This window comes from Pongo abelii, chromosome 5 (assembly GCF_028885655.2).
Source record: "Pongo abelii isolate AG06213 chromosome 5, NHGRI_mPonAbe1-v2.0_pri, whole genome shotgun sequence".
NCBI lineage: Eukaryota > Metazoa > Chordata > Mammalia > Primates > Hominidae > Pongo > Pongo abelii.
This window is the reverse complement of record NC_071990.2, coordinates 7,173,916-7,201,598: the sequence shown is the minus strand read 5'-3', so window position 1 is coordinate 7,201,598 and position 27,683 is coordinate 7,173,916. Positions and strand designations below refer to the sequence as shown.

General features: G+C 39.9%; 1 protein-coding gene across 2 annotated transcripts; it reads left to right on the top strand.

Annotated features, from left to right (window-relative positions):
* On the top strand, window positions 1-26,648 carry SSR1 (signal sequence receptor subunit 1). Of its 2 annotated transcripts, NM_001133406.2 has the most exon segments (9): window positions 1,035-1,178; window positions 4,228-4,340; window positions 10,608-10,695; window positions 12,684-12,946; window positions 15,407-15,483; window positions 16,229-16,307; window positions 18,708-18,801; window positions 19,093-19,107; window positions 24,275-25,874. In NM_001133406.2, coding segments are annotated over 9 exon segments (876 nt in total). In that variant the 5' UTR covers window positions 1,035-1,099; the 3' UTR covers window positions 24,343-25,874.
* The last annotated feature ends 1,035 nt before the right edge of the window (window positions 26,649-27,683 follow it).

Below are 27,683 nucleotides of genomic sequence, written 5' to 3'. Positions count from 1 at the left end.
GTAAGCATACGATTTACTTCCTCATCTTTATGACATCTCACACTGGTCCAGTCCAAGATTACTTAATATTCAGATTAATTTCATGAACTGCTATATTACTCCAGCAACTCAAATCCAAAATAGATGAAAAGGAAACTAAAGAAAACTGGACAGCCATTGCTGCACCTATTGTATAGTTACAAATGCTGACTACATACCAAAACACTGTTTAGGTGACTTATAATTCTGGAATGTCACATACGAATTTAAGAATTGCTGGCCAGGCGCAGTGGCTCACACCTGTAATCCCAGCACTTTGAGAGGCCCAAGCGGGTGGATAACCTGAGGTCAGGAGTTCGAGATTAGTCTGTCCAACATGGTGAAACCCCCGTCTCTAGTAAAAACACAAAAATTAGCCGGGCGTGGTGGTGTGCGCCTGTAGTCCCAGCTGCTTAGGAGGTTGAGGCAGGACAATCACTTGAACCCGGGAGGCGGAGGTTGCAGTGAACAGAGATGGTGCCATGGAACTCCGGCCTGGGCGACAGAGCAAGACTTCGTCTCAAAAAAAAATAATAATTTAACAATTGTCACTACTTAACCATGGGAGAGGGTGTGGGCAGACAGGGGACAAAGATTTTCCACTGTATATTTTCATGGTTTTTCCTTTGAACAATGTCCTCTCTTCCAACAAAATTTTTTGCTTTTAAGTGCCACATAAAGGCAGCTCATGTTCCTTAGATCGCCGTTATCAAGAGGATCGTCATTCAAATAAAGTAACCACTGACAATGCTAATTAATTGGGAGTAAAGAACTGGGCGGAAAGAACGGCTAACCGCAAGCTGCCGGCTCGCAACTGCGGCGGAAGGCGGACTCTCGCGGGAGCCACAGAGAGGCCAGCAGCCGGCCACGTGACTTCCGGGAGGCCTGCTCTCCCCACCTCTCGGCGCTGAGCAGCCACGTCGGCGTCGTTCCCTGGTCCGGGGAGGGGCGTGGCAAAGGCCCGTGCGTGGTGCGTGTCCCGCCCCTCGCTGCCCGGAGCCCGGATGAAGAGTAACGCCATTACCGCCGGAGCCGCCGAGAGCGTTAGCGGACGGAAACTGGACACTGGACCGGCAGCGCCATGAGACTCCTCCCCCGCTTGCTGCTGCTTCTCTTGCTCGTATTCCCTGCCACTGTCTTGTTCCGAGGCGGCCCCAGAGGTGAGGCTAAGGGAGTGTGCGGAGGGGGATAGCCAGGAAGGAGATGCCCGTGATGGCAAGTTTGAAGTTGGAGGCGGTGGCCGCTCCGGGTCTTGGGGTCAGCGTCCCCCCCGCTGGCCTCTCTCCGCCCTCTCCCCAGGCCTAGGCTCGTAGCAGCAGGGGTCCCCGCGGGCGCTGGAGACCCCGCTGCGGCCTGCCCCTTGCACGCGGAGCGCGGGGCCGTGCTCGGGCGACGTTGCTTCGTGGCCGGCCGAGGGCTGGGCTTGCTCCTCTTGCCCTGGACCCTCGCTTGCAGGAGCGCACAGAACTGGAGGGTCCTCGGCTGCAGGAGGAGGCGCTGGACACGGCTGCGCTCCGAGCGCGCCTCAGCCGGGCTGTTTCTTTTGGCCGCCTCCGGCTCCGCTCCACCCCCAGCCCCTCGCGCTCAGGGCTGACGTGTCTTTAGCTTCCACGCCGGGAGTCCGTCTTCATTCATTTGCCAAAACCCTTGTTTTCTACACATCTAAGCCATCAGAGTGTCTTGTTTAATGGTCATCTGCCTCGTTCACCCCCTGCTTGACCCGTATGTGTTACTAGGAGGCTTGATTTCAGACAAACTACCCCATCGTCACCCCCGTTATCCGCCCCTGCTGCCAAGCGGACTGAAGAATCCCTGTGGGATGTCTCCCTTATTTCTGCCTTCTTCCTCTCCTTTTCCTTCCATGGAACAATTTTTTGTTTGTGGAAGCATCGTATTGTGCTGAAAAAATGTGGCTTACTTCGAGTGTTTTTAATACATAGATTTAGTCTTCCCAACAATTAACCCAGCAGTTAAGTGTGAAAATAACTTAGCAGAATATAAAAATGTGGCAACTTGACTTCCTGCCCAGATTTTGTTATGAACTCCGACTTTGTAATTTGTAAAGTGAAATAATTAGTCTGACTAAGCACTAGAATTCCCTTTCATTCTGTAAGTTTAAGCAAGCTGTGTGTCTTAACGGTAGTGACAGGTATCCACGAGTTGTTTTGCGATGAAAAGTGAAGTGACTGGCTTCTGTTTAATAGCTAGAAAACCAAGTGGGAGAATTAAACAACTGTTAATGAGTTCATCTGCAGGTTTAACAAGATTCTTTTACTTTAGGAGTCGTTTGCTGGTTCTCTTTAAGCTTTTTAAAAGAAAACTTGACAAATGTTGTAGTTTTAGAACTATAACCATTTTCAAGTTGTAAAAACTTTCAAGAAGCATCAATTCATTATCTAAACTGAATTAATATCTTGTAAACATTTTTTGTGAGTAACGGTTTTTGTGTTTGTTCGGTTTTTCCAGTTGAATGAAGACTGTTAGACTTCATGGGGACAAAATTGTTATTGGTTAACATTAAAATAATAAAATTGTTTAATATCTATGAAAGACCTTTATATTCCAAAGTGCTCAAATTTAACCACAACTTTAAATTACTATGTCAGACATGGTATTTTTCTTACTGGTTTTTGAAAAGGACTTGTAAGTTATGAATGCACTATTTTAGTCTTTGTTCAGCAGGCAGTGAAATCTCTTTAGTTCATAATGTATGGTTCAGTGTTCTTTAATGTTTTGCAATACATCTTAGCAGCCAGTGAGAACTCAAAGACATGGAAAAGACTGAAAATGCATGGTCCTTAACTGTTTCTCCTGGGTAAAAAAAAACACACTTCCCTTCCCATGTTTTTTCTCCACAGAATTGCCACATCATCATTTTTTCTGAGAGAGGTTGGAAGACACTAGAACTTTGAAATTCTTTTTATGGTCTTGCCTGAAATAGATATAATGTGATTTACTTAAGAGTACTATTGTCTATAAAACTGTGATTTACTTAAGAGTACTATTGTCTATAAAACTGTGATTTACATTTTTTTTGCATTATACCTGTACTTTGTAACACTAAGTTTGAGGAAAAAAAAAATCTTAAAACATGTTTGAAGCCACATGCAAAAATAATTGGATTCTTTCTTTGCTATCAACCCTGAAGCTACCAATACAGTTTTTACTAAACAATGTTTTTCCTGCACGCCAGTTTTTACCATGGATATGATTACAGATATTTGTTCATTGGCTTACAAACTATCAAGTTCTAAGAGTTTCAGCTGTAGTCACCTCTGATAACAGTGTTTCCTACATAGAACATTAGAACTTAAGAATGCTTTATTTTTTTATTTTTATTTTTTTGAGACAGTGTCTTGCTGTGTCGCCCAGGCTGGAGTGCAGTGGTACAATCTCGGCTCACTGCAACTTCTGCCTCCTGGGTTAAAGCGATTCTCCTGCCTCAGCCTCTGGAGTAGCTGGAACCATAGGTGTGTGCCACCACACCCAGCTAATTTTTGCATTTTTAGTAGAGACGGGTTTCTCTGTATTGGCCAGGCTGGTCTTGAACTCCTGGCCTCAAGTAATTCACCCTCCTCAGCCTTCTAAAGTGCTGGGATTACAGGCGTGAGCCACCGCGCCCGGCCAAGAATGCTGTTTTCTTTTAAACGTGGGGGTTGTTTAGTTTGCTTTGTATCGTTAATGACAGGGATTACATTTGGAAGTTTCTTTGCAAAAAAATTATTTTCCTTAATTTGCTTAACAAAGTTGCTTGAAGTTCTTAGTGCTTCAAGGCATCTTTAGTTTGTGCCATTCCTTTTTCCATCTGTTGGGCACTTTTTGAAGTTAAACCACATTTTCCATTAAAAATAACATGCAGGCAGGGAACAGTGGTTCACGCCTTTAGTCCTAGCTACCCAGGAAGCTGAGGTGGAAGGATCACTTGGGCCAAGGAGTTCGAGGCTGCAGTGAGCTATGACTGCACAACTGTACTCCCAACCTAGGCATCAGAGCAAGACCCTGACTCTTAAAAAAAAAAATTGACATGTTAAGACTACCAGTAAAATAAAATATAAATATTCTTAGATGCATTGTAATTGGCATCATTCAGGTGAACTGGGAGATTCTGTTAGTCCAAGGGAAGTTTTTTTTGCCTATACCTGATGTTAAAAAAAAGAAATTAGTATTCCAGAGTAAAGGTTAACTGCTTTTTCTGTATTTTATCATTAGGCTCGTTAGCAGTGGCACAAGATCTTACAGAGGATGAAGAAACAGTAGAAGATTCCATAATTGAGGATGAAGATGATGAAGCAGAGGTAGAAGAAGATGAACCCACAGATTTGGTTAGTGTTATATACTATTTAATATATGTAAAATGTATGTAATTGTATTTATCTGTTCTCATGCTGCTAATAAAGACATACCCAAGACTGGGTAATTTATAAAGGAAAGAAGTTTGATTGACCCACAGTTCAGCATGACTGGGGAGGCCTCAGGAAACTTACCATCATGGCAGAAGTGGAGGCAAACATGTCCTTCACATGGTGACAGCAAGGAGAAGTGCAGAGCAAAGGGTGGGGAAAGCCCCTTATAAAAACCATCAGATCTTGTGAGAACTCACTATCACAAGAACAGCATGGAGGTAACTGTCCCCATGATTCATTTACCTCCCACCAGGTTCCTCCCACAATGTGGGGATTATGGGAACTACACTTCATGATGAGATTTGGCTGGGGACACAGTGAAACCGTATCAATAGTACATCTAGAATTTATCCTTACTTATTTATTTTTAGAGACAGAGACTTGCTCTGTTCCCTAGGCTGGAGTGCAGTGGCATGAGCATAGCTCACTGCAGCCTCGAACTCCTGGGCTCAAATGATCCTCTTGCCTCAGCCTCCTGAGTAGCTAGGACTACCGTCATGCCCCAACAAGCCCGGCTAATTTTTGTAATTTTTTTTTGTAGAGACAGGGTCTTGCTCTGTTGCCCAGGCTAGTCTGAAACTTCTGGGCTCAAGTGATGATCCTCGTGCCTCGGACTCTGAAGGCACTGGGATTAGGGGCATGAGCCACCACACCTGGCCTAGAGCTTATCCTTATACAAAAATTTAAAATCCCAGCTTTTAGAGGTTTGTTAATGTGATCAAAGTGAATTGAAGTTGGGAGAATAGGCACCAGTCATTGAGAGTAGAGCGTAAGTATTTTCTGGAACAGGGAAGGAGACATGAAATAGTTAACAATTCAGGATCGTGGTGACATGAGTCTAGAAGGGTAACAACATAGTAGAAATAGCACTGGACCTCATGGTTTCATAGATTTGGAATACCTGCTGCTTACTTTTCTGACTTAACTCTGTGGGTCTCAGTTTCTTTTTTGCCTGCTTGCTTTTACTCTGTTTTTATTCTTTTTGCTTGCTTGTTTTATTTCTGAATCCTTATGTGCCAGGCTCTGCTCTTGGTGCTGGGTGGGCAAACCAGATATTTTCTCTGCTCTTTCAGACTTTGTTTTTGGGGCAGTTATATGTGTTTTAATGGCAGGGGGTGAGAAGCAGACAACAAACAGTATGTAAAATATATCTGGTGAAGAATAAGGGGGTTAGAGAAGATCTCTTAAAAGTTGTTCAGCTCTGAAATGTTTACTATGTAATACAACAATAAGAATATTGGGCTGGAATTGGGATCATTGCAGCATGCATCTAGTTAATTTTATTTCCTCTCTGGAACGACTATAATCCATCCTACACGGTTTTTTTTCTTTCTTTCTATTTTCATGTCATACTTGAACCTGGAACCTCTCATGATTCCAGATTTTGTCATTTCCTTCAAAATTAAACCACTAGTTCCCTATTTTCTTATTTCAGTATCAAAATATTTATTCTTATATATAGATTTCTGCTTCTTTTTTGACTTACCTTCATTTTTATGAAATATGTCTTCCAACTAAGCAAATCTGTTGCTATTTTATTGGTGTTTTTGAGTTATCATTTTTATGCTTCTGCACCTACTGTTTTATCTGGATAGGATGTCCCTAGTAATTTGTGAACTCTCCTAATTTCCCCCTCTTTAGGAACTCCTTACTGATTATCTGTGAGTCAAGCCTTTCATATGTATGTATACACATACCTTTAGGGTTTATGTTAAGACTCCACATCTTTAACCCAGCCTGCATTAAGTGAACAGCTTTAACTAGATTAATGCATTTCTGCTGCATTGTTGTTAATAAATATTTGACCAGTTGTGGTAAGATAACTTAGAGTGTTGGTTGGAAGGGAATCCATCTAGGAATTTAGGATTAAAGATGGTATTTGGGGCACTGAAATTCGGGCACGTACTGAAATTTATTGATGAATTACATTGTTGTTACCAATTATATGAAATTACTTGTGCTATCTGGCACTGGAATGTACTTATTGTGGAGGAAGAGGGTAGAAGAGAGATGCTGAACGCCATGAGGCACGCCTGTAATCCCAGCACTTTGGGAGGCCAGGACAGGAGGATCACTTGAGCCCAGGAGTTTGAGACCACCTGGCCAACATAGTGTGACACCATCTCTACTAAAAAAATTAGCTGAGCCTGGTGGCTTGTGCCTGTAATCCTAACTGTTGAGGCAGGAGGATAACTTGAGTTCAGGGTTCAGGAGTTCAGGGTTACAGTGAGCTATGAGTGTGTCACTGCACTCCAGCCTGGGTGATAGAGTCAGACCCTGTCTCTAAAAAAAATTAAATAAATAAGTAGAGGGTAGGGAGTAGAGAAGGGAACTGCTAGATCCTTGATAGCCTTGTGTCGTTGACCAGAACTTTTCCATACCTTAATTTCTTCTGCCTTAAGAACCATTAGAGGAAGAAGAACAACTCTGATTATCCACTTTCTACCCTGGCCAATTAGTACAAAAGTGTTAGTACCCTCTGCTTTGTTACTTATCTCAAATCAGAAAATATTTAAGGTAGATTGAAATAGAAAGGCAGGAAAAGTATTACCTTCCATTGGACTAGACCATACCAGCAGGGGTAGGCTTGTGTGTAGACTGTCTAAGAAAGATGGGCCCTCAAAGCCAAGGCTGCTACAGAAGTCACCTCCAGAACTGAATGAGCTAGAAAGTTCACCTACTGCTGCTGTTCCCAAGATTTCTTTATCACCTTATACTCAGCTGCCAAGGCATCAAGGAATTGGGAGATATGGAAGGATCCTTTGCCAGTGGGCCAGTGTCCTGGAGTCAGGTGAAGGAAAAGGGGGTTTTTCATAAGATCTAAGATATCAACAACTGGTTTAGACGCAGGTTATTGGTTTAGAATTTTTGAGGGCAAACTTTTTTTTTTTTTTTAAAGTCAGCTTGGGCTTTCCCCCGCGCCCCTCCCCCTACCCCAGACAGAGTCTGGCTCTGTCACCCAGGCTGGAGTGCAGTGGCGCGATCTCGGCTCACTGCAAGCTCTACCTCCCAGGTTCACGCCAGTCTCCTGCCTCAGTCTCCTGAGTAGCTGGGATTATAGGCGCCCGCCACCACGCCCGGCTAATTTTTTGTATTTTTAATAGAGACGGGGTTTCACCGTGTTAGCCAGGATGGTCTCAATCTCCTGACCTCGTGATCCGCCCGCCTCGGTCTCCCGAAGTGCTGGGATTACAGGCATGAGCCACTGCGCCTGGCCTAGTCACCTTGGGCTTTTCTAACCCATTGATTATTCTTTTACTCTATAAAACTGGGTCGCAATGGACCTTGCCATCATTCCTGAAAGGTTTTTTGTCCTCCCCATAGAAATGAGAGAGGTTTTTGTTTTTATTTTTATTAAAACAAGAGCTGTAGTAGTAATAACACTAGCTAACTTAAAAAAAATTATTTAGCTGGGTGCGGTGGCTCACGCCTGTAATCCCAGCACTTTGAGAGGCTGAGGCGGGTGGATCACGAGGTCAGGAGATCAAGACCATCCTGGCCAACATGGTGAAACCCCGTCTCTACTAAAAATACAAAAAAATCAGCCGGGTGTGGTGGTGGGCACCTGTAGTCCCAGCTTCTTGGGAGGCTGAGGCAGGAGAATGGCGTGAACCTGGGAGGCAGAGCTTACAGTGAGCTGAGATCATGCCACTACACTCCAGCCTGGACAACAGAGCGAGACTCCGTCTCAAAAAAAAAAAAATTATTTAAAATAGATGATATATTCAAATGGCTCAGAACTTACAAGGTACAGAGTATATGATGAAAAATTTCCCTTGCGTGCCTTCCAGCCATGAAGTCATCTCCCTGTAGGCAGCCGGTGCCACCAATTTCTATACTCTCCTCCGGAGATTGTTTGCAATAGCTGAAATATTTTGGAGTTTTAGCAAGTAGCAGATACTAAGCATTATATATCTTATATGCTGAATAGCTGTAAGATAAATGAGTTACTTAGTTTTCCACAATCTGTTCCAAACATTTGCCATGTTTAAATCCCTAAATGAGTTTTCAGTCTTGGCAGCAACATTGCCTTCAGTGTCAGAAAGTGAAGAAGGCCATCAAGCATGAACTCTATGAGATTTTGTATTTTCTACTTCCAAATATATCATTCACCCATCGTTCTGCATTTTCTTCTTAATGAGTTGTCCTTGTTCTCTTCTAAGGCTAACCCTTCCACCTGTGTTCATCTCTTCCTGCGGAATTTTGTTACATTATTCTTCCTTTTGTGACATCAGGCATTAATCCTCCTCAGTGCTTTGATTCTGTTAAGCCACACATGTGCTTATACTGTTCATCCACATTTGCTGCACCCACTTATCTTTACCAACACCGGTGGCTTCTTGAAAGAGAAACTGGGACAGCTTTTCTCTTCTGCTCACTTCACATTTATTCTCTATCATGGTCTGTCCCATATATCTAGTAAAACTAGTATTGCTAAGGTCATCAGCAACCTAACTGCCTAATTCCTTGTTTTCCGTTGTTATTCTGTTGTAGCTCTTTTCCAGCTCTTCACGGGATAGTTTCATCTGAATGCTCCATAAGTACTTCACATTTTATATGTCCAAATCTTTTGCCATGTGTCCTATCTCCATAAACTCTTTGTTGTTTTGATATGGCTCCAGTGATTCAAGCTGTTGTCTTGTTACTTCTTCCGTTTATTTTTATTCCAAAACCCATTAATCAGATATCAGGGATTTCTCTTGCTGAAATATACCCTGTTCCTGTCTATCCCTGTCATTTATGGTTTCAGCCTCTCTGTCTCTGGTCTCTTTTCCTACTTATGGGTCTCTTTTCTCAGAAGTAGAAACTTACTCTTACTAAATGAATGAAATCATTAAGGATACTTAAAATATAACTTACAACACAGTTTCACAGTCATTGAACAAGTGTTTGAGTGCATTCTCTCAAGTGCATGAGCTAGATGGTGGAGGATTTTAAAATTATGAGATAATCTTTGCTCTTGACAAGTTTTATCTATTGGAGGAAGGAGTATTTTATATAAGTGAAAAGTTAAATGCCAATAAACAATGGCATCCTGAAGCATCTCAATTTATTAAGAGTCTGGATACTTCAAAGGTGTGACTGTCTCTAATCCATATTGACGCCTGGAGAAATGATGCTGCACTGTGTTTAAAGTTTTAAATAAAATTTGTTCACATTTTTAAAAAATTTGTTGAGATACAGTTTATGTATCATAAAATTCATCTGTTTTAAACATACACTTAGTAAATTTACCAAGTTCTGCAATATAAATTCAGTTTTAGGATGTTTCTATCACCCCAGGAAGATCTCTGGTCACACTTTTTTTTTTTCCTTCAAAATTATGTGACTGATCCTCACAGGAAAATTTTGTTAATTAGAATGGAAATCTCTGTAAGGCTGTTAACAAGGTACTTGAGAGCAGGGGTGGGCAAAATGTGGTTGCAAGCCACATCTAGCTATCCCCATTCATTTACATATTGTCTGGGGCTGCTTTCACACAGTAGCCCCAGAGTTGAGTAGTTGCAAGAGAGACTTTATGGTCTGCAAGGCCGTATTTGCTATTTGGCCATTTACAGGAAAAGTTTACCAAGCTCTGTTCTAGAACCTTGGAGTTCACAATATGGTCTGAATACCAGCAGCTTTGGCATTTTCTGGGTGCTTGTTAGAAAGAGAATGATAGGCTTTGCCCTAGACCTGAATTAGATCTGCAACATCCCCAAAGAATTGGTATGCACATTATTGTTCAAGAGGCACTGCTCCAAAAGTTCTGTTTTAATTAATGAGGTATGATGAAATTCTTATTGCTAATCCCAGCAAAGCTGTAGAGAAGCAATATTTCATCCTAACATATCTTTATTTTCTTTTTTTTTTTTGAGTTGGAGTCTCGCATTGGGGCAGTCTCAGCTCACTGCAACCTCTACCTCCTGGGTTCAAGCAATTCTCCTGCCTTAGCCTCCCAAGTAGCTGGGATTACAGGCACGTGCCACCACACCTGGCTAATTTTTGTATTTTTAGTAGAGACGGGGTTTCGCCATGTTGGCCAGGCTGGTCTCGAGCTCCTGACCTCAGGTGATCTGCCTACCTCGGCCTCTTAAAGTGCTGGGATTATACGCATGAGCCACCATGCCCGGCCAAATCTTTATTTTTAAATAATGATTTTTTTTTCTCCCATAGTAATCTCCTCTTAATTGTTCTTTTTCTTAGGTAGAAGATAAAGAGGAAGAAGATGTGTCTGGTGAACCTGAAGCTTCACCGAGTGCAGATACAACTATACTGTTTGTAAAAGGAGAAGGTAATACAGAAGTATTAGTTTTAATTCAGATGTAGGAATTTTAAAACGACGAGCTTCTTCATATATATCTGAATACCCATATCTGTAAAGTAATATTGTTGGCATTTAAAGGGAATATGTAGGTGGTATAGACAGAATAAAAAATGAACTAAGGGGGAAAATAAGATACTACCTAGTTTAACTAGAAATTGACTGTCCTTTTCAAAGATTTTGTTTTTGAGACAGGGTCTTGCTCTGTCACCCAGGCTGGAGTGCAGTGGCCCCCTCTCAACTCACTGCAAACTTCACCTGCCAGGTTTAATTGATTTTCCTGCCTCAACCTCCTGAGAAAGATCATGTTTTAAAACTTTTTAAAACTGCCACAGCAAAGTAACTTTGTCTTTTTTTTTTTTTTTTTTTTTTAAGATGCATTCTCGCTGTGTCACCCAGGCTGGAGTGCGGTGGTGTGATCTCGGCTCACTGCAACCTCTGCCTCCCGGTTTCAAGCGATTCTCCTGCCTCAGCCTCCCTAGTAGCTGGGATTACAGGCACGTGCCACCACGCCTGGCTAATTTTTTGTATTTTTAGTAGAGACAGGGTTTCACCATGTTAGCCAGGCAGTCTCGATCTCCTGATCTCGTGATCCACCCACCTTGGTCTCCCAAGGTGCTGGGATTACAGGCATGAGCCATGGCGCCTGGCCCTTTGTCACATTTTGAGTGTTAACCATTAATGAGATACTTAATTTTTCCAATATGGTCTAGGTTCGAGCCTAGGTTTTTTTGTTTGTTTGTTTTTTGAGATGGAGTCTTGCTCTGTTGCCAGGCTGCAGTGCAGTGGTGTGATCTCAGCTCACTGCAACCTCTGCCTCCTAGGTTCAAGTGATTCTCCTGCCTCAGCCTCCCAAGTAGCCGAGACTACAGGTGCGCTCCACCACGCCCAGCTAATTTTTGTATTTTTAGTAGAGATGGGGTTTCACCATGTTGGCCAGGATGGTCTCGATCTCCACCTCGTGATCTGCCCTCCTCTGCCTCCTGAAGTACTGGGATTACAGGTGTGAGCCACCACACCCGGCCAGTGCCTGGGTTTTATTAAAAGAAAATAATTATGGCTGATAATTTATTGAGGGCTATATGGTAGGTGCTATTTTCAATACTTGGCATATATTATTTAGTTCTGACAAACCCACTGAGCATAGTTATTGTTGAACTGAAGTTTGGAGAAGTTAAGAAACTGGTCAGGGCTCCCAGTTCATAAATAGATTGGAGAACACAGGATCCAGACCTAGATCTGTTGACCCCACAGCCTGTGCTATACTCAGTGAGACTCAGCTTTGTAGACTACAGTATAATTATTGAAGACTTAATATTGAAAGTTATGAATTTTCTTGGTCTTCTTAAATTTTCTGTTTTATTCTCATGTGCTTTTGAACTTTATGCCTGTAGGAAGTATAATTTTATTATGCTTTTTTTCTTCCATTTTTGTAGCTACATCCTTGGGTCTTAACCTTCAAATTTGCATTTTGATTAATTGCTTAATGTGGATAGGGATTGCCTGATTAATTTTTATGTTCTGACAGATACTAGTGTTCAGATGAAACTCTTGGACTTTATCTTTTCTTCATTCTTCTCTCTATTTATCTGCACAGATAACACTAAGCTGGAGGTGAAGATGACTTCACCAACACATGTAACCCTGCTGCTTGATTATTTCACTGCCAAAAATACACAACTCTTTTTTACCACATGATTTGGATGTGATCTGGTCGGAAATTGAGACGCTTATTTGAATGCTTATGTGGGAGTGCTAGCATACGGACAAAAGGGTTTCAGCCTATACAGCAGCTTGAATCAATTTCTAGTTAGTGGGTGACTGGAGTGCTCTATTGGAAGGGATTCTGACACCAAAGTCCACATGAAAGGGTGCCAGAATCCATTAGTAATGCCTTTTTAAATATTTTGTGCTCTTTCCATGTGTTCTAATTTTCTTGTCTCTATTTTGTTTCTCAGATTTTCCAGCAAATAACATTGTGAAGTTCCTGGTAGGCTTTACCAACAAGGGTACAGAAGATTTTATTGTTGAATCCTTAGATGCCTCATTCCGTTATCCTCAGGACTACCAGTTTTATATCCAGAATTTCACAGCTCTTCCTCTGAACACTGTAGTGCCACCCCAAAGACAGGCAACTTTTGAGTACTCTTTCATTCCTGCAGAGCCCATGGGCGGACGACCATTTGGTTTGGTCATCAATCTGAACTACAAAGATTTGAACGTAAGATCCTCTCAACTTTCTTTTTGTTTAAGTTAGACATGGATGGGGATGGTGACGTTGTTTAATAGAATTCATCTGTTCATGCAGTTGCCTGTTTTGTGGTTGAACCTGTGATAGCCACCAGGGAAGCAAAGATAAATTGCACGTTTCTTCTTCAAGTCTAATCCAGTGGGGGAGGTAGATGAAAACAGGCACTGGAACATGCTGATAAGTGATGCATACTAGAGATGAGGGGAATAAGGTGCTATTGTGTGGGAGTGGAAGTGAAAATGGAGATGTAAGTAAAGCTGTGAGCCGGATCTTAATGGGAAAAGGAGCAGTAAGACACACAATGGAGTCTACAGCTTATTCAGATGTTAGGATCTGTTGCTGGGTACGGTGGCTCACACCTGTAATCTCAGCACTTTGGGAAGCTGAGGTGGGTGGATCACCTGCGATCAGGAGTTCGAGACCAGCCTGGCCAACCTGGTGAAACCCCGTCTCTACTAAAAATACAAAAATTAGCTGGGCATGGTGGCAGGCGCCTGTAATCCCAGCTACTCGGGAGGCTGAGGCAGGAGAATAACTTGAACCTGGGAGGCAGAGGTTGCAGTGAGCTGAGATCGCACCATTGTACTCCAGCCTGGGCGACAGAGTGAGACTCCATCTCAGAAAAAGAAAAAAAGATCTGTCAAATAATTTGTTTTGTACCTTTTGTTGCTTGCTTTTTGCCCATTTTACTACTTCTATTTGTAAATTTAAAGACTGACTGTAGCTGTTTTCCCATCATTTTATATACTCATAGGTAAAATAGAACCATATATTTTCAATGTAGTTTTAGCAGCAAGGTTTATCATTTAGTTTTTGATTTAGGAGAACCAAATGTCCTAATATAAGCTCTGATGCCTTATGATTTTTAATATGTATACTAAATATCAGTCATCAATGACTGAATGAGAGAACCCCAGTAGAAATAGGTCCTCTGAGAGCACATCTAAACCATTCCTTTCAAAAAGTTTTCAGACAAGGAAATTGTATTTTCTCTTGGAAGCTAATTCAACCTTTTCATTACCCTGGTGTTAACATGTTTACCTTATGTCTGAGTTAAATTTCTAGTGCTGCAGTCAAGTTTTCTTTTTTCTGATTACTTAGTAGAGAAAAGGAAGTATTTTCATCCTGTCCTCAAAATAATAACTTACAGTTATTACTTAACTCTATAGTTAAGTAGCTTAAAGAATTACTGATTTTACCTTGTTTTTGAGTAGAATAAAATTTAATCCAACAGGTATATATGTAGTTTTAGTTCCTTCTTTTAATTTCACCTGTACCACTTTTTTTAATCTGTGTATTATTCCTGAAATTATCAACAGAGGAATGCAAATTGAAGGATCTTGAAGTAAAACTTACATAGTTACAGTTTAGCAGTAAGTGACAGTTTTGACAATGTACTACCTTTGTGAAGAATAGCTATGTATTGCCCCAGTGAGTCTAATGCATTTGAAAACTAAAATTGTGAACTGATAAAATTATTTCAAGACCACAACATAAAAATATTTTCATACATAAAGTACCATCCCATTTATTTTGAAGAAATTGGTTTCCAGCCCACTGTCTTTTTTTTTTTTTTTGAGATGGGAGTTTCGCTTTTGTTGCCCAGGCTGGAGTGATCTCGGCTCACCACAACCTCTGCCTTCCGGGCACAAGTGATTCTCCTGCCTCAGCCTCCTGAGTAGCTGTGATTACAGGCATGCGCAACCATACCCGGCTAATTTTGTATTTTTAGTAGAGAGGGGGTTTCTCCATGTTGGCCAGGCTGATCTTGAACTCCTGACCTCAGGTGATCTGCTTCAGCCTCCCAAAGTGCTGAGATTACAGGTGTGAGCCACCACGCCCGGCACCACTGTCATTTTAGAACATGAATTTAACTTTTGTTCCGATCTAGTTCTTAAAATGACCTGCTACTGCAGCTGCTGCTGTACTCTTCCTTCCTTGTTTTGAAGGATTGCAAACAACAGAAGGTAAAGCTGTTGGCGTAAGAATGCTGTGAGCTTTGTTTCTTTATCTCATTTTTATTTTACTCTCTGGGTCCTCACACCACCACCCCTACCCCAGAAGAAAATTCAGGGGACAACTTTGGCAAATTTGGTGACTTTTTTTTAAGGGGTGTGGCTCTCGCTATGTTTGCTAGGCTGGACTCACAACTCCTGGGTTCAAGCAATCCTCCTGCCTCAGCCCCCTGAGTAGCTGGGACCACAGGCATACGCCATCTCACCTGGCCCAGAGACTTTTTATTTTATGTGAGAAAATAACAGTGTTGAGTCCCTGACACGGAATATTGCAGTTACATATGAATTTGCTGAGTCTTCTAAGTGATGAGAAGGCTATATTCAATCTGTTAGAGTAACTGTTTTAAGTAATGTTACATGTTTTACTTCCTTTATTGCATTTAGATTTTTCTGATTATTTTATTTTTTTAAACAGGGCAATGTATTCCAAGATGCAGTCTTCAATCAAACAGTTACAGTTATTGAAAGAGAGGATGGGTTAGATGGAGAAACGTAAGTGAAAGTTGTAGTATGTAGATCTTGATTTTGCTTGTAAAGTAAGACTGGAAAGCTTGCTCCTGTTTCAGCATTTTTTTAGATGTTGACGATGGAATGAACTGTATAGATTTGGTGAAATCCTTACGATATTCATTCATACTTCAGATGATTCTTATAACTATTAAAGTCAAATTAGGAAAGATACTTGAAACTGATGGAAGAATCTCTTTAAAAGTTAGTATTGGCTTTCTGTCCTTCCTCTCATCTAAATTTTCTACCTCGTGCTTATAAACTGTTCACCAGCCTAAACTAAGTCTCATGCCTCTGAAATTACTATTGAAAACATAAGTTAGAAGATTTTATCTTGAAAAATGTAAGTGTTCTTTCTGAATGATGAATCTTTTTTTACTCTAAACTTATATATAATTCACTTAAGGTAATTTTTAAATTGGATTGTGCAAAATAATGTAATATTCCAGGCAGATGAAAGCTAATGCAATTATTTTATAAACCGAGCTTTTGAATAGAGCATAAATCGTAATTCTATTTTCAATCATAGTTTTTTTTTTATTGACTAATTGCTCTTAAAGGTAATTTATAAAACTTAACTGCCTAGATTTAAGTTGAATACAAAGCATTTTATTCCTTTTCCCCACAAGTTATTTGGAAAGCTTCTGTCATGTGTTATAATTATAGTTGTAATTAGCTGTGGTATTTCCTCTGAATTAAAGACAGTTCATATTTTCTCCTTTTATACCAGAATCTTTATGTATATGTTCCTTGCTGGTCTTGGGCTTCTGGTTATTGTTGGCCTTCATCAACTCCTAGAATCTAGAAAGGTAATTATGGATGAACACCTCTTACAGCCGTGTTTCAAAATTTGTTAAGTACTAAGTTAAGCACAATCTAGTTCTTCGGCCTCATACTGTCACTGTGGGTTTGTATACTTAGAACTTTGTTGTACCTTTTTAAAATAAAACCTGAAGCCTTGGATATGTAAATTGATTCATTTAGACTTACTTTCTTTTTTTTTCTGGAGACAGAATCTTACTTTGTCACCCAAGGCTGGAGTGTGCAGTGGTGTGATCTTGGCTCATTGTGGCCTCGACCTCCTGGGCTCAAGTGATCCTCTCAACTCAGCCTCCTGGTTAGCTGGGACCATAGGTGTATGTCACCACACCCCGCTAATTTTAAAATTTTTTGTAGAGGCAGGGTTTTGCTGTATTGCCCAGGCTGGTCTCAAACTCCTGAACTCGGACAATCTGCCCACCTTGGCTTCCCAAAGTGTTGGGATTACAGGTGTGAGCCACCGCACCTGGCCTCATTTAGACTTTGATACACACATACAATTAGTGTCCTTTGTGCCCTCCAGAGTGATCTTTACCTTTGGATTGGTATTGTAGCTCTTAATGCTAGAATTTTTATTCCCTAAACTCAGATTTTATTGTTCTGTTTACTATACTTTTTAATGGGTATGCTATTTTATCTGCAAGTAACCTAGCTTTTATATTTTCTTTAATATTCTTTTTTTTTTTTTTTTTTTTTTTGAGACAGAGTCTGGCTCTGTCATCCAGGATGGAGTGCAGTGGCACGATCTTGGCTTACTGCAACCTCCGCCTTCAGGGCTCAAGTCATCCTCCCACCTCATCTTCCTGAGTAGTCGAACTACAGGTGCACACCACCACACCCAGCTAATTTTTGTATTCGCCATGTTGCCCAGGCTGGTCTCGAACTCCTGGGCTCAAGCTGTCCTCTCATGTTGGTTTCGCAAAATGTTAGAATTGTAGGCATGAGCCACCACACCCAGCCTGCGTTAATACTCTTAATTATAGAAACAATCCTTAATTAATAAATGAGTCCTTTCATTGGAAAAAGAACTAATACATTTTGTTCTATCAGTCAAAATTCTGTTTTTGTGGTTAGAGTAATAAAATGGTAACACCTAGGGTCTGCCACGATCATGGTTCTCACCCTGGATTCATTCCCTACCACAGCCTTATTTCCCTCCTCTTCCCCATTCCCTCACTCACCCTCCTCCTTTCCTTCCCTCACTCACCCTCCTCCTTTCCTTCCCTCCAGCCTACAAAAACAAAACCTATACTGTTTCTCTCAGTGGGAAAGTATAAAAAATTTTATCAGATATGTAAGTATAATCCATTAGACCCTAAACAGTTGCTAATCATTTTGGCGATTATTTATTAAGCCTTAAGTCAGGCAGTCAAATCTATATTAACAATGAATGTTATTAATAAGCTCTTTCTCTTTAAAAGAGAAATACTTTGTGTTTAAATGTTAATTTCTAAAACTTGCTTTGCCTCATTGTCATAATGGTTGGAATTTTTGCTGTAAATTTGTATATTAGGTATAGCTCCATCTCCATTTTTCTTCCATTTAAATGAAACTATTTTTAAGTTATCTCTCCATGTACTTAGGTTCTAACTTATGGATTATATAATTAATACTGTTTTTTATGTAGATAAACTGGGGTTTGTTGGTTTCTTGGGGTTTTTTTTTAAAGCAAGGCTAAATGAGTCATTTTTACTTTCTAGCGGTTTTGCTGTAAATACTCTAGGGATAAAGTTTGAAGTTCTTAAATTGAGGTGGTTAGCTTAATGAGATTTTATGGTTTTGTTTTGTTTTATCTGTGCCAACTGTTTAATTGTATTTAGCTTATGATGCAGGAACTGCCTGCATGTAACATATCAGCAGTTATCCTGAATTTTATTGAATATAGAAATAAATTTATTCATTGATTACAATTTGGTTCCTAAAGGGAAAGAAAGACATTGTGTAAATAGATACTCTTATTTGGTCCACCAATGGTACAATAACATGAACCTTTATAGCAAGGCGAAAGGTCTCTAAAGCCTGAAAATAAATGTGATGAAGATTTATTCTTTATAATCAGTACTAGACATGATTTTCTCCTTCCCTTTAATAAAATATTTGAGTAGAAGTATGTTCTAGGAAGACTAGAAGAGAATATAACTTGTTTACCAAGATATTTAAATTAAGTAATTTGATAGGTGTTTTAAAAATTAGAGTAAACAGCTGGTCATGATAGTATGTGCCTATAGTCCCAGCTACTTGGGAGGCTCAGGCAGGAGGATTGCTTGAGCCCAGGAGTTCCAGGCAGCCTGGGCAACATAGCAAGACCTCAACTCTTTTAAAAAATATAAAAAATATTAAGTAAATGATACAATGGAACTCCTTTAAAATATGTCTTTATGTTCTTTTAGCGTAAGAGACCCGTACAGAAAGTAGAAATGGGTACATCAAGTCAGAATGATGTTGACATGAGTTGGATTCCTCAGGAAACATTGAATCAAATCAGTAAGTAGTCTTACAGACTTGGCTGGGAAGTTTTTCTCTTAACTGGAAATTAAATATCTTAGATTTAGTTTAAAAAAAAAAAAAGCTTTTTCAGTATTATTTAATTCATCTTTTCCGTTACTTGTGTAGAATCTAGTATAGTGATTAATTAAGACCTTAAAGGTTTATTCAGTGTGTAGTCTTCTCATGCTTTAATTTGGAAATTCTTCCAGATCTGCAGCTTATTTATGAATGTGTGAATTTTCTGTGTTCCTAATCCATTTCCTGTCTCTTTTCTTTCTGTTGCTTCAGTGCAGAGTAGAAGAGGTGAGGCATTTAATTTTTTTAATGGTTTTTGCTAGAGTATTGGGGGCTCTCAAATAGCACGTAAATATTTTACATCAAGTTTAATGAGTAATGGAACAGTTCTTCTTACTACATTTTATTAGAAAAACTACCCACTATAACTTGAAAGAATAAACCTAAAATATTACCTGATAATTTACTTTACAGATACATTTCAGTTTTATTACATATTCAGTTAAAGTACTAATCTTTATAAAAGAATATAGAAATGTTTCTTCAATTGTAGGACATTTTAAAAACGTTTATTATAAAAGCAATACAGCCTCATTATAAAAAATTAAATAGTACAGAAGTGAAAAAACTAAGTCAGTTCCTGACTTCATTAATCCTATTTATTTATTTATTTGAGATGGAGTCTTGCTCTGTCGCCCAGGCTGGAGTGCAGTGGCGCGATCTTGGCTCACTGCTACCTCCGCCTCCTGGGTTGGAGTGATTGTCCTGCCTCAGCTTCCCGAGTAGCTGGGATTACAGGCACGTGCCACCATGCCCGGCTAATTTTTTTTGTATTTTTAGTAGAGACAGGGTTTCACCATGTTGGCCTGGCTGGCTTCGACCTCCTGACCTCAAGTGATCCACTAGCCTTGGCCTCCCAAAGTCCTGGGATTACAGGCGTGAGCCACCATGCCCGGCCCTATTTTTCATAAATGGTATTATGTTTATATTTTCCATTAATTTTCTATATATCTATAAGCATATACGCCTGTTGTTTTTATGAGTATTTAGTTCAGATTGCATCATGCTGTCTACAACTTCAGTTTTCATACTCTTTGTAGTAACTGCATATATATTTACCTAACTGTTTGTAACAACTAGACAATATTCTTTTATATATATATATATATATATGTCATGGTAGATTAAACCTGTTCTGTATTGGAAGGATATTGGTTACTTTTAGTTTTTCACTCCTACAGATGATACTGTAATGAATATTCTTATATATAAATTTATAGGATAACTTCTTAAAGGTAGAGTAACTAGGTCTAAGATTAAATACACTGAATTTTTATGGAAGGGACCCCATTTCCCTCCTAAAAGGAAAAAAAAAAAATGGTAGTGCCAATTTATGTTCTTAACCATGCACAATATTGCCTATTTAACCTGTCAGTATGATACAAAATGAGTGTCTTACTGTTTCATTTGCATTTCTTTAAGAATGAGGTTCAGCTCCTTTACACATACTCATAGTTGACTCTTGAAAGACACAGGTTTGAACTGCTCGGGTTTCACTTTATATACAGATTTTTTCAATATAATTGACACTCGGTATATTGGTAGGTTCCACATCTGCAGCCAAAAGCAGATAAAAAATACAATATTTGGCCGGGCGTGGTGGTTCGCTCCTGTAATCCCAGCACTTCGGGAGACTGAGGCAGGAGGATCGCCTGAGCCCAGGAGTTTGAGACTAGCCTTGGCAACATAGTGAGACCCCATCGCTACAAAGAATGAAAAAAAAAATACATGTGTTGACGTGCGCCTAGGCTGAGGTGGGAGGATTGCTTGAGCCTGGTAGGTCCGTGATTGCTCCACGATGGTGCCACTGCACTCCAGCCTGGGTGACAGTGAGACTCTGTCTCAAAAAGAAGATGGGGGTGGGGAGGAAAGGAAATCATTGAGGAGCTAAGCTCTGAGGACGCAGAGGCATAAGAATGATATAATGGACTTTCGGGACTCGGGGAAGGGTAGGAGGGGAATGAGGGATAAAAGACTACACATTGGTTATAGTATACACAGCTTGGGTGATGGGTGCACCCAGAATCTCAGAAGTCACCACTAAAGAACTTATCCATGTAGCCAAACACCATCTGTCCCTCAAAACTATTGAAATAATAGTAAAATAAAATCTGTTTAAAAAAAAAAAAAAGGAAATCACAGTTTTTGCAGGATACCAAACTTAAGTACAGGGAAGACTTTTTGTATCCACTGGTTCCTCAGTGCTGACAGTGGGACTTCAGTGTGCCTGGATTTGGGTGGGGTTGCAGTGGGGGAGTAGTCCTGGAACTAATTTCCTGCAGATAATAGAGATGACTGTGTTGGCTAGTGTTGCTTTTCCTGTGAATTGGCTGTTCAGGTCCTTTTCCGTTTTTAAATTGTCTTCTCTATTGCTGTCTCTGTAGCTGTCTATTTGAAACATAATTGCAGTATGGCAGTTGCTTTATGAAAGGTGGGAACAAAGTAACAAGAGCACAGGAGGAGGTCAGCACTAGACCTGAGTCTTGAAAGGTTGGGTGAGGAGTCTTTAAGGTTTTATGAGCTATGCTAACAACTTTTGACTACTAGGTCAAAGAGAGCCACTTTAAAGGAGAGGAATTACAATTTTGTGTTTTAAAAATTGTGGTAAGCTGGGCATGGTGGTGTGCACATGTAGTCTCAGCTACTGGAAATGTTAAGGCAGGAGGATCGCTTGAGCCCAGAAGTTCGAATCCAGGCTCGGCCACATAGCAAGTCTCCCATCTCTAAGAGGAAAAAAAAGAAAAGAAAGGAAAAATTAGGATCACTTTGTGGAGGACTGCAAAGGAGCTGCTGGAAGCAGGGTTACCAGTTCCGTGATTTCAGTAAAGCACAGAAGTCACTGGGGCCTAAGCTGAGGCAGTGGTGATGGGAGTAAAAGGGAGTAAGAAGGATGTGTCACAGGTGGAATAGATGGGGTTTTTTATGGCTGGATGTGTTAGTGAGGGAGGAATGAAAGAGCATTCTGAACTTAGGCAACTGGGTGAAAGCTGATCCCATTAATGTCCCATAATCTAGGAAAGAGAAGCATGGAATGATGAGGAGAGCTGTGTTTGGGTTAGCTATGCTGAGTGTGAAAAACCTTTGGGACACCCAGATAAGGATGTCCAGGAAACATTTGAAAGTTCTGTTTCAGAGCACAAGTGAATCAAGATTTGGAAACATTGGGACATATAGCATCAGTGGTAGCTCAAGTCATGGGAGCTACACATCTGTTTTTTTTCTTTTGAGACAGGATCTCACTCTGTCACCCAGGCTGGAGTGCAGTTACGTGATCATGGCTCGCTGCATCCTCGACCTCCTGGGCTCAATCGGCCCACCTCAACCTCCCAAATAACTGGGACCACAGACGCACACCACCATGCCCAGCTGAATTTTTATATTTGTTGTAGGGAGGGGGTTTCACCATGTTGCCTAGGCTGGTCTTGAACTTATGGGCTCAAGTGATCTGTCCATCTCAGCCTCCCAAAGTGCTGGGATTATAGGCGTGAGCCACCATGCCCAGCTCACATCTGCATATAACAGTGATGCTCACACAGATGGCTGTTAAATCCTAGAGTACTTTTTGAATCCTCAAAGACTGTTCAGCATGTTGCTTATTTTAAAAAATTATTTAGAGATTGGTCTTCTGTAAGGGCAGTAGTTCCTAGTCTAACCTTTTTGAAAATCTGACAAAAGTTGTAGACTTTCTTCATCAGAAACATTTGTCTGTACTCACAACTCAGTTTTAGGTAAGTTGAAGAGCCCCTGAAACCATCCATTAGTAACCTACTTAATGAAGTAGTGAGAGCAGTTTTCTGGGTTTTTTTTCACACTTGAAAAGTGAGGGCAGTTTTCATGTGATATGTAGGCTCTGTCTTAATATTTTAGCCCTTAACTTTTTTTTATTTTTCTGAGACAGAGTCTTGCTATGTTGCCCAGGCTGCAGTGCAGTTGTGTGATCTCGGCTCACTGCAACCTCCAGCCCCTGGGTTCAAGTGATTCTCCTGCCTCAGCCTTCCAAGTAGCTGAGATCACAGGCGTGTGCTACCACACCTGGCTAATTTTTATAGTTTAGTAGAGATGGGATTTCATCATGTTGGCCAGGCTGGTCTTGAACTCCTGACCTCAAATGATCTGCCTGCCTCAGCCTCCCGAAGTGCTGGGATTACAGGCATAAGCCACTGTGCCCGGCCTTAGCCCTTAATCTTAAGGAGATTTCTTTGAAGCAAAATGTGTAGTCTTTAAATATTCTTGGCTGGGCCAGGTGTGATAGTGTGTGCCTGTAATCCCAGCAACTCGGGAGGCTGAGGCACGAGAATCGCTTAAACCCAGGAGGTGGAGAGCCGAGATCGTGCCACTGCACTCCAGCCTGGGCAACAGAGTGAGACTCTGTCTCAAAAAAAAAAAAAAAATATTCTTGATAAACATTTACACATTTTCTAGGCATGGTGATCTCATAATTTTGGGGGCGGGAGATCTTTTGAACAGATTTTTTTTTTCCATTTTATGAAATGCTTACAGATAAGCCCCATACTTTGGTGAAAATCACTTTCTAGCCCTTCACTTTTTTAACTGGAAAAAATGATTTTTATTTCTAACTTATTCTACAGTATACAAACATACCAAAAAAATCAATACGAAATCAGTGAATGCAAAATCAGTCAAAATCAATACAAAAACAATTATACAAGTAATTTCTAACTTATTCTAAAATCTTCCTAATATGTAAAGTACCCCCCAGAAAGTAAGACAAGACAATAATAGAGGGAAGATACATCTAGCCTGTCACTTTTTGGAGAAACTTATAAATGACACCTCTTACCAAATGGAAGTGGAAAAACCCACCACAAATGTGTTTTCTGTTAAATAGACCCTACTGAGAATCTAACAGGAGACACAGCTTGTGTGCATAGAATTGTTTTAGCATTGAAATACTAATTTCCTTTATTCTGCTGCTTATTCCAGGTAAATTTATGAAATTGAAAAATTATGCAAACTGCATGACTGCATTTGTAAATACAAAATCTTTAATTTGTTACCAGCATGGCTCTTTGAGCTGTCACTATCATACCTTTTAAACAGTTTTTAAGTGTTTACTTATGCATGTATAAACTTGGTTAAGTTATAGAATTCAAGATTTTGCATGGTGTCTTCAGCAGTACAATAACCAAGTTTAAATCTCTTACCCACCCTAATTGCAAAACAGTTTCATTTTAATTGGAGTTACCTCTTGAAGGATTATGTTAAAGATTGTTTTTAAAACCTAGAGCTAGATAGGAGGCATTCATTATTACATGGTATTCATCCATGTGTGTGTGTAACTTAGTGGTAAAGTTGAAGGTAAATACTTTTTACATGTCTTTTGAATTCCATATCCTTACAGTAGGCAAGCTTAAAACGTTCTCTTTTCTTCCAGATAAAGCTTCACCAAGAAGGTTGCCCAGGAAACGGGCACAGAAGAGATCAGTGGGATCTGATGAGTAAATGTTCCTTTGTGCAACAATTCGGTCTTTACTTAACCTGCCCTAATATTTTTCGGCCTGATGGGAATTAGTGCAGAGAAGCTATGTCACCATAGAAGGCAACTACTACTTGTGTGTGGACTGAGCAATCAGAGTCTGTGGCGATAATATTGCTGAAAATGCACTGCATTCATTTTTCTAAAGTAACAAATTTGGTTTTTTTTTAAACCATTAAAATCTATGTGTGTGCGTGTGTATGTATGTGAGCAGTTGGTCTTACCAGAATCATTGTTGAACTACCTGGAACAAGTCTTTAGAATACTAAATATAATGCTGTTGTCTCTTCCTTTTTGACATTTTCTGATTTTCCCCCCAAAACTCAGTTAATATTTACCCACCATGATTATTGATGTCCTGCCTTGAACAGTTTTAAAGAAAACAATTTTTGGAATAGCTCAAATTTCAATTGATGGCACAAATTAGCATTTTGTTGTTGTTGCTGTATTACAATTAGTATTCTAAAGGCAGAAGCAGAAGCAGCTGCTTTTTAGCAATAGAATTGTTTCAGTATTTTGCTGCTGTTTAATGCGCACCTTCAGAAAACTTCCCAGTGGCTTCAAGGAATTTGGGGATCTCTCTGGCAACAAATTGTGAAACATGAAATTTCTGCTGACTTTAATATATGAAACCTAATCCTACCCCCTTTTTTAACAAAAAGAAACTAGTACATTTGTGAAAATTGTGTTGTGTTGTCCGTTGTTGCTCTAGTTCTGACCCAGAGGTAGTAGCTCTGGAGTGATTTGAGACCTACTCACTCAGTTATGTGTAGGTTTTTTTGTTTTGTTTTGAGAGAGAATTTTTCTCTCCTTAATAGAAGCATCGTTTTTAAAGAAAAGTTGCCTTGATCCACAGACTAAGCAGAAAATCAAGTTATCAGGACAGAGATATTTCCCAATTACTCCTAATCAATGAAGAAAGTGAGTTGGATATTTTTAAAGCAGTTAACTAATTTTTTCTTACCTAATCTTTTGGGAGTTTTGCTTGTTGATATAACCTTTTTAGTTAATCTGCAAGATTGCAAAAATTGTTCTTAAGTGCTTAAGACTGGAACCAAAATTAAATTGTACTTCAAAAATCCTCTTATAGAGTTACTCTTGCCCTAGATTGTAAATTAAGTTTGGCATTATTGTCAGACTGGATGGAGGGTGAAGTAAAATAGTATGAACGATTAAGAGGCTCTCCCTCTCTTGTCTTTAAGCCATGTTCTCCCACATGTATTTTATAAGAAAATGTTAAGTCAAATTTTAGTGGCTCTTTAATTCCTGACCTCTTCATTCTCGTTTTCAGTATAACCTCCCCTGTGCTCATGCCCACACAGACAAAAACAAACTGAGATACACACAGAAAAAGGCTTTCCAAACTGTTTAAGTATTTAAACAGCTGAGCCAAAGCAGATGGAAGTTATTGTGTAATTGTTAATTACTTTGCAAATAGGGGCTAAGATATCAAATTACCTATATTGGTATTGTTGGATTATAAACTCTATATCTGTAATATAAAGTGTTTGAGTTTTTAATTGGGCTGTTATGATCAGTAGTTGATTCTGAAAAAGCTCTATGAGCTCTAAGTAACTGCATGGTTTTTTGTTTAATGTAATATAGGAGACCCTTCACATTCTCAAGGAATATATTCCAAAACATTTTTGTGAATATCTAAGTTTGTGAAACTACTGGGGCATGATACAGTAAGGTGTAATTACAGAATTTACAAAATGTAAATGGCCTCTAGAGAGTTTTACGGAATACCTGGTACTAACGTAGGCAGTTGCAAAACCACACTGAGTTACAGCTGCCAGCCCTCCTCATTCCTAAATAACTTGCCTTACATATCAGCCCTCCGACTTCTGAAGTTCAAATTAGTGCCTCGGAAATGTAGAATTTATTATTTGTCATGTTTTATTTTTTTTTTTTTTTAGCATAGATTGAGAACAGTTGAACTCTTAAATCCTCAGATGCCAGGGGTCTGCTCTAGCATCAGTAAGTATTTAGCAGAAACTAACTCCGTAATGAATGGAATTCAATTCCACACATGGTTTGTTCAAGCACACTTAATAAGTAGCCTATTTTTTAAATGTCTTTTTAAAATGTAAATATTTGGATGAAGTTTTTCTTTGTTTTGATATATTCGTTTGCTACACCAACTATGTTTTCAGAATTCATCTTTTGAACAACTTGGTTTCAGAATATGTAAAATGACTTTAAGGATCTTGTGTATCAAACCTGTCCCCAGATGTGTGAGAATAATGTGTTCATAAAGCATGGATCTCGCTTTGGTTGTATAGCTTCCTCATTTACTTCATGGTCTTACGTAGCTGGTGACTTTCAGGGCTAATCCGCCCTCTAAACCATTGTCCCAGGAGAGGAAAAGGAAATGGGACCCCAGAAGTAGAAGCCTCAGGGAAGGAGTAAAGTAGAAATCAGAAGAAAAGAAGCTTCACTTGATAGTAATGAGGTTTTTAACTTCAGGTAACTTCAGAAAATGTTATTTTGATAAGAGGAAAGGGCAAATTTAGACCTTAAAAAATATGGAAGAGCTGCTGCCTTAAAAGTACATTGGTAGCACATCAGCCTAGAACTGTATCATGGCTGTGTTGGGGAGGAGTAAATGGTGGTAATGTAACATTGCAAGCTTTACTTAATGATGTGTTATTTTCGAGGTACAGTAGATAAATATAGTAATAGGCGAGCCTCATATATAGCATTCATCTTATAGTACAATGATATCCATACCCTTGATATGAAGGAAAATTGACTTGGTTTGTGCATTTGAATAATGAAATAATTTTTTAAAACTCAGTGACACATACCATCTCTTGCTAAGACTAGACCCTGTATTTTAGTTCCTAAATTAGATGTTTAAATTTAAAAACATTTTCAGATGTACTTAAGTACTTCCATAGTACTTTTTTTCTTCATATATAGAACAGATGGAACATACACTGTTCACTTTTTTTTTTTTCCCCCCTGAGACGGAGTCTCTCTGTCACCCAGGCTAGAATGCAGTGGTGCGATCTCGGCTCACTGCAACTTCTGCCTCCCAGGTTCAAGCAGTTCTCCCTGTCTCAGCCTCCTGAGTAGCTTGGATTACAGGTGCCCATCACCGCACCCGCCTAATTTTTGTATTTTTAGTAGAGACGGGGTTTCGCCATTTGGCCAGGCTGGTCTTGAACTCCTGACCACAGGTGATACTCCCGCCTTGGCCTCCCAAAGTGTGCTGGGGTTACAGGCGTGAGCCACTGTGCCCGGCCCACTGTTCACTTTTTGAGTGGCATCATTTTATAGCTGTAGAACTGAAATCAATGTT

Bases quoted from the DNA above. Each gene is read 5' to 3' on its own strand.
- SSR1 (XM_009241405.4), top strand. From the start codon at position 1,100: ATGAGACTCCTCCCCCGCTTGCTGCTGCTTCTCTTGCTCGTATTCCCT. The intron at 10,696-12,683 runs GTAATACAGAAG...TTTGTTTCTCAG, and splicing joins ACTGTTTGTAAAAGGAGAAG to ATTTTCCAGCAAATAACATT. The intron at 16,308-18,707 runs GTAATTATGGAT...ATGTTCTTTTAG, and splicing joins AACTCCTAGAATCTAGAAAG to CGTAAGAGACCCGTACAGAA.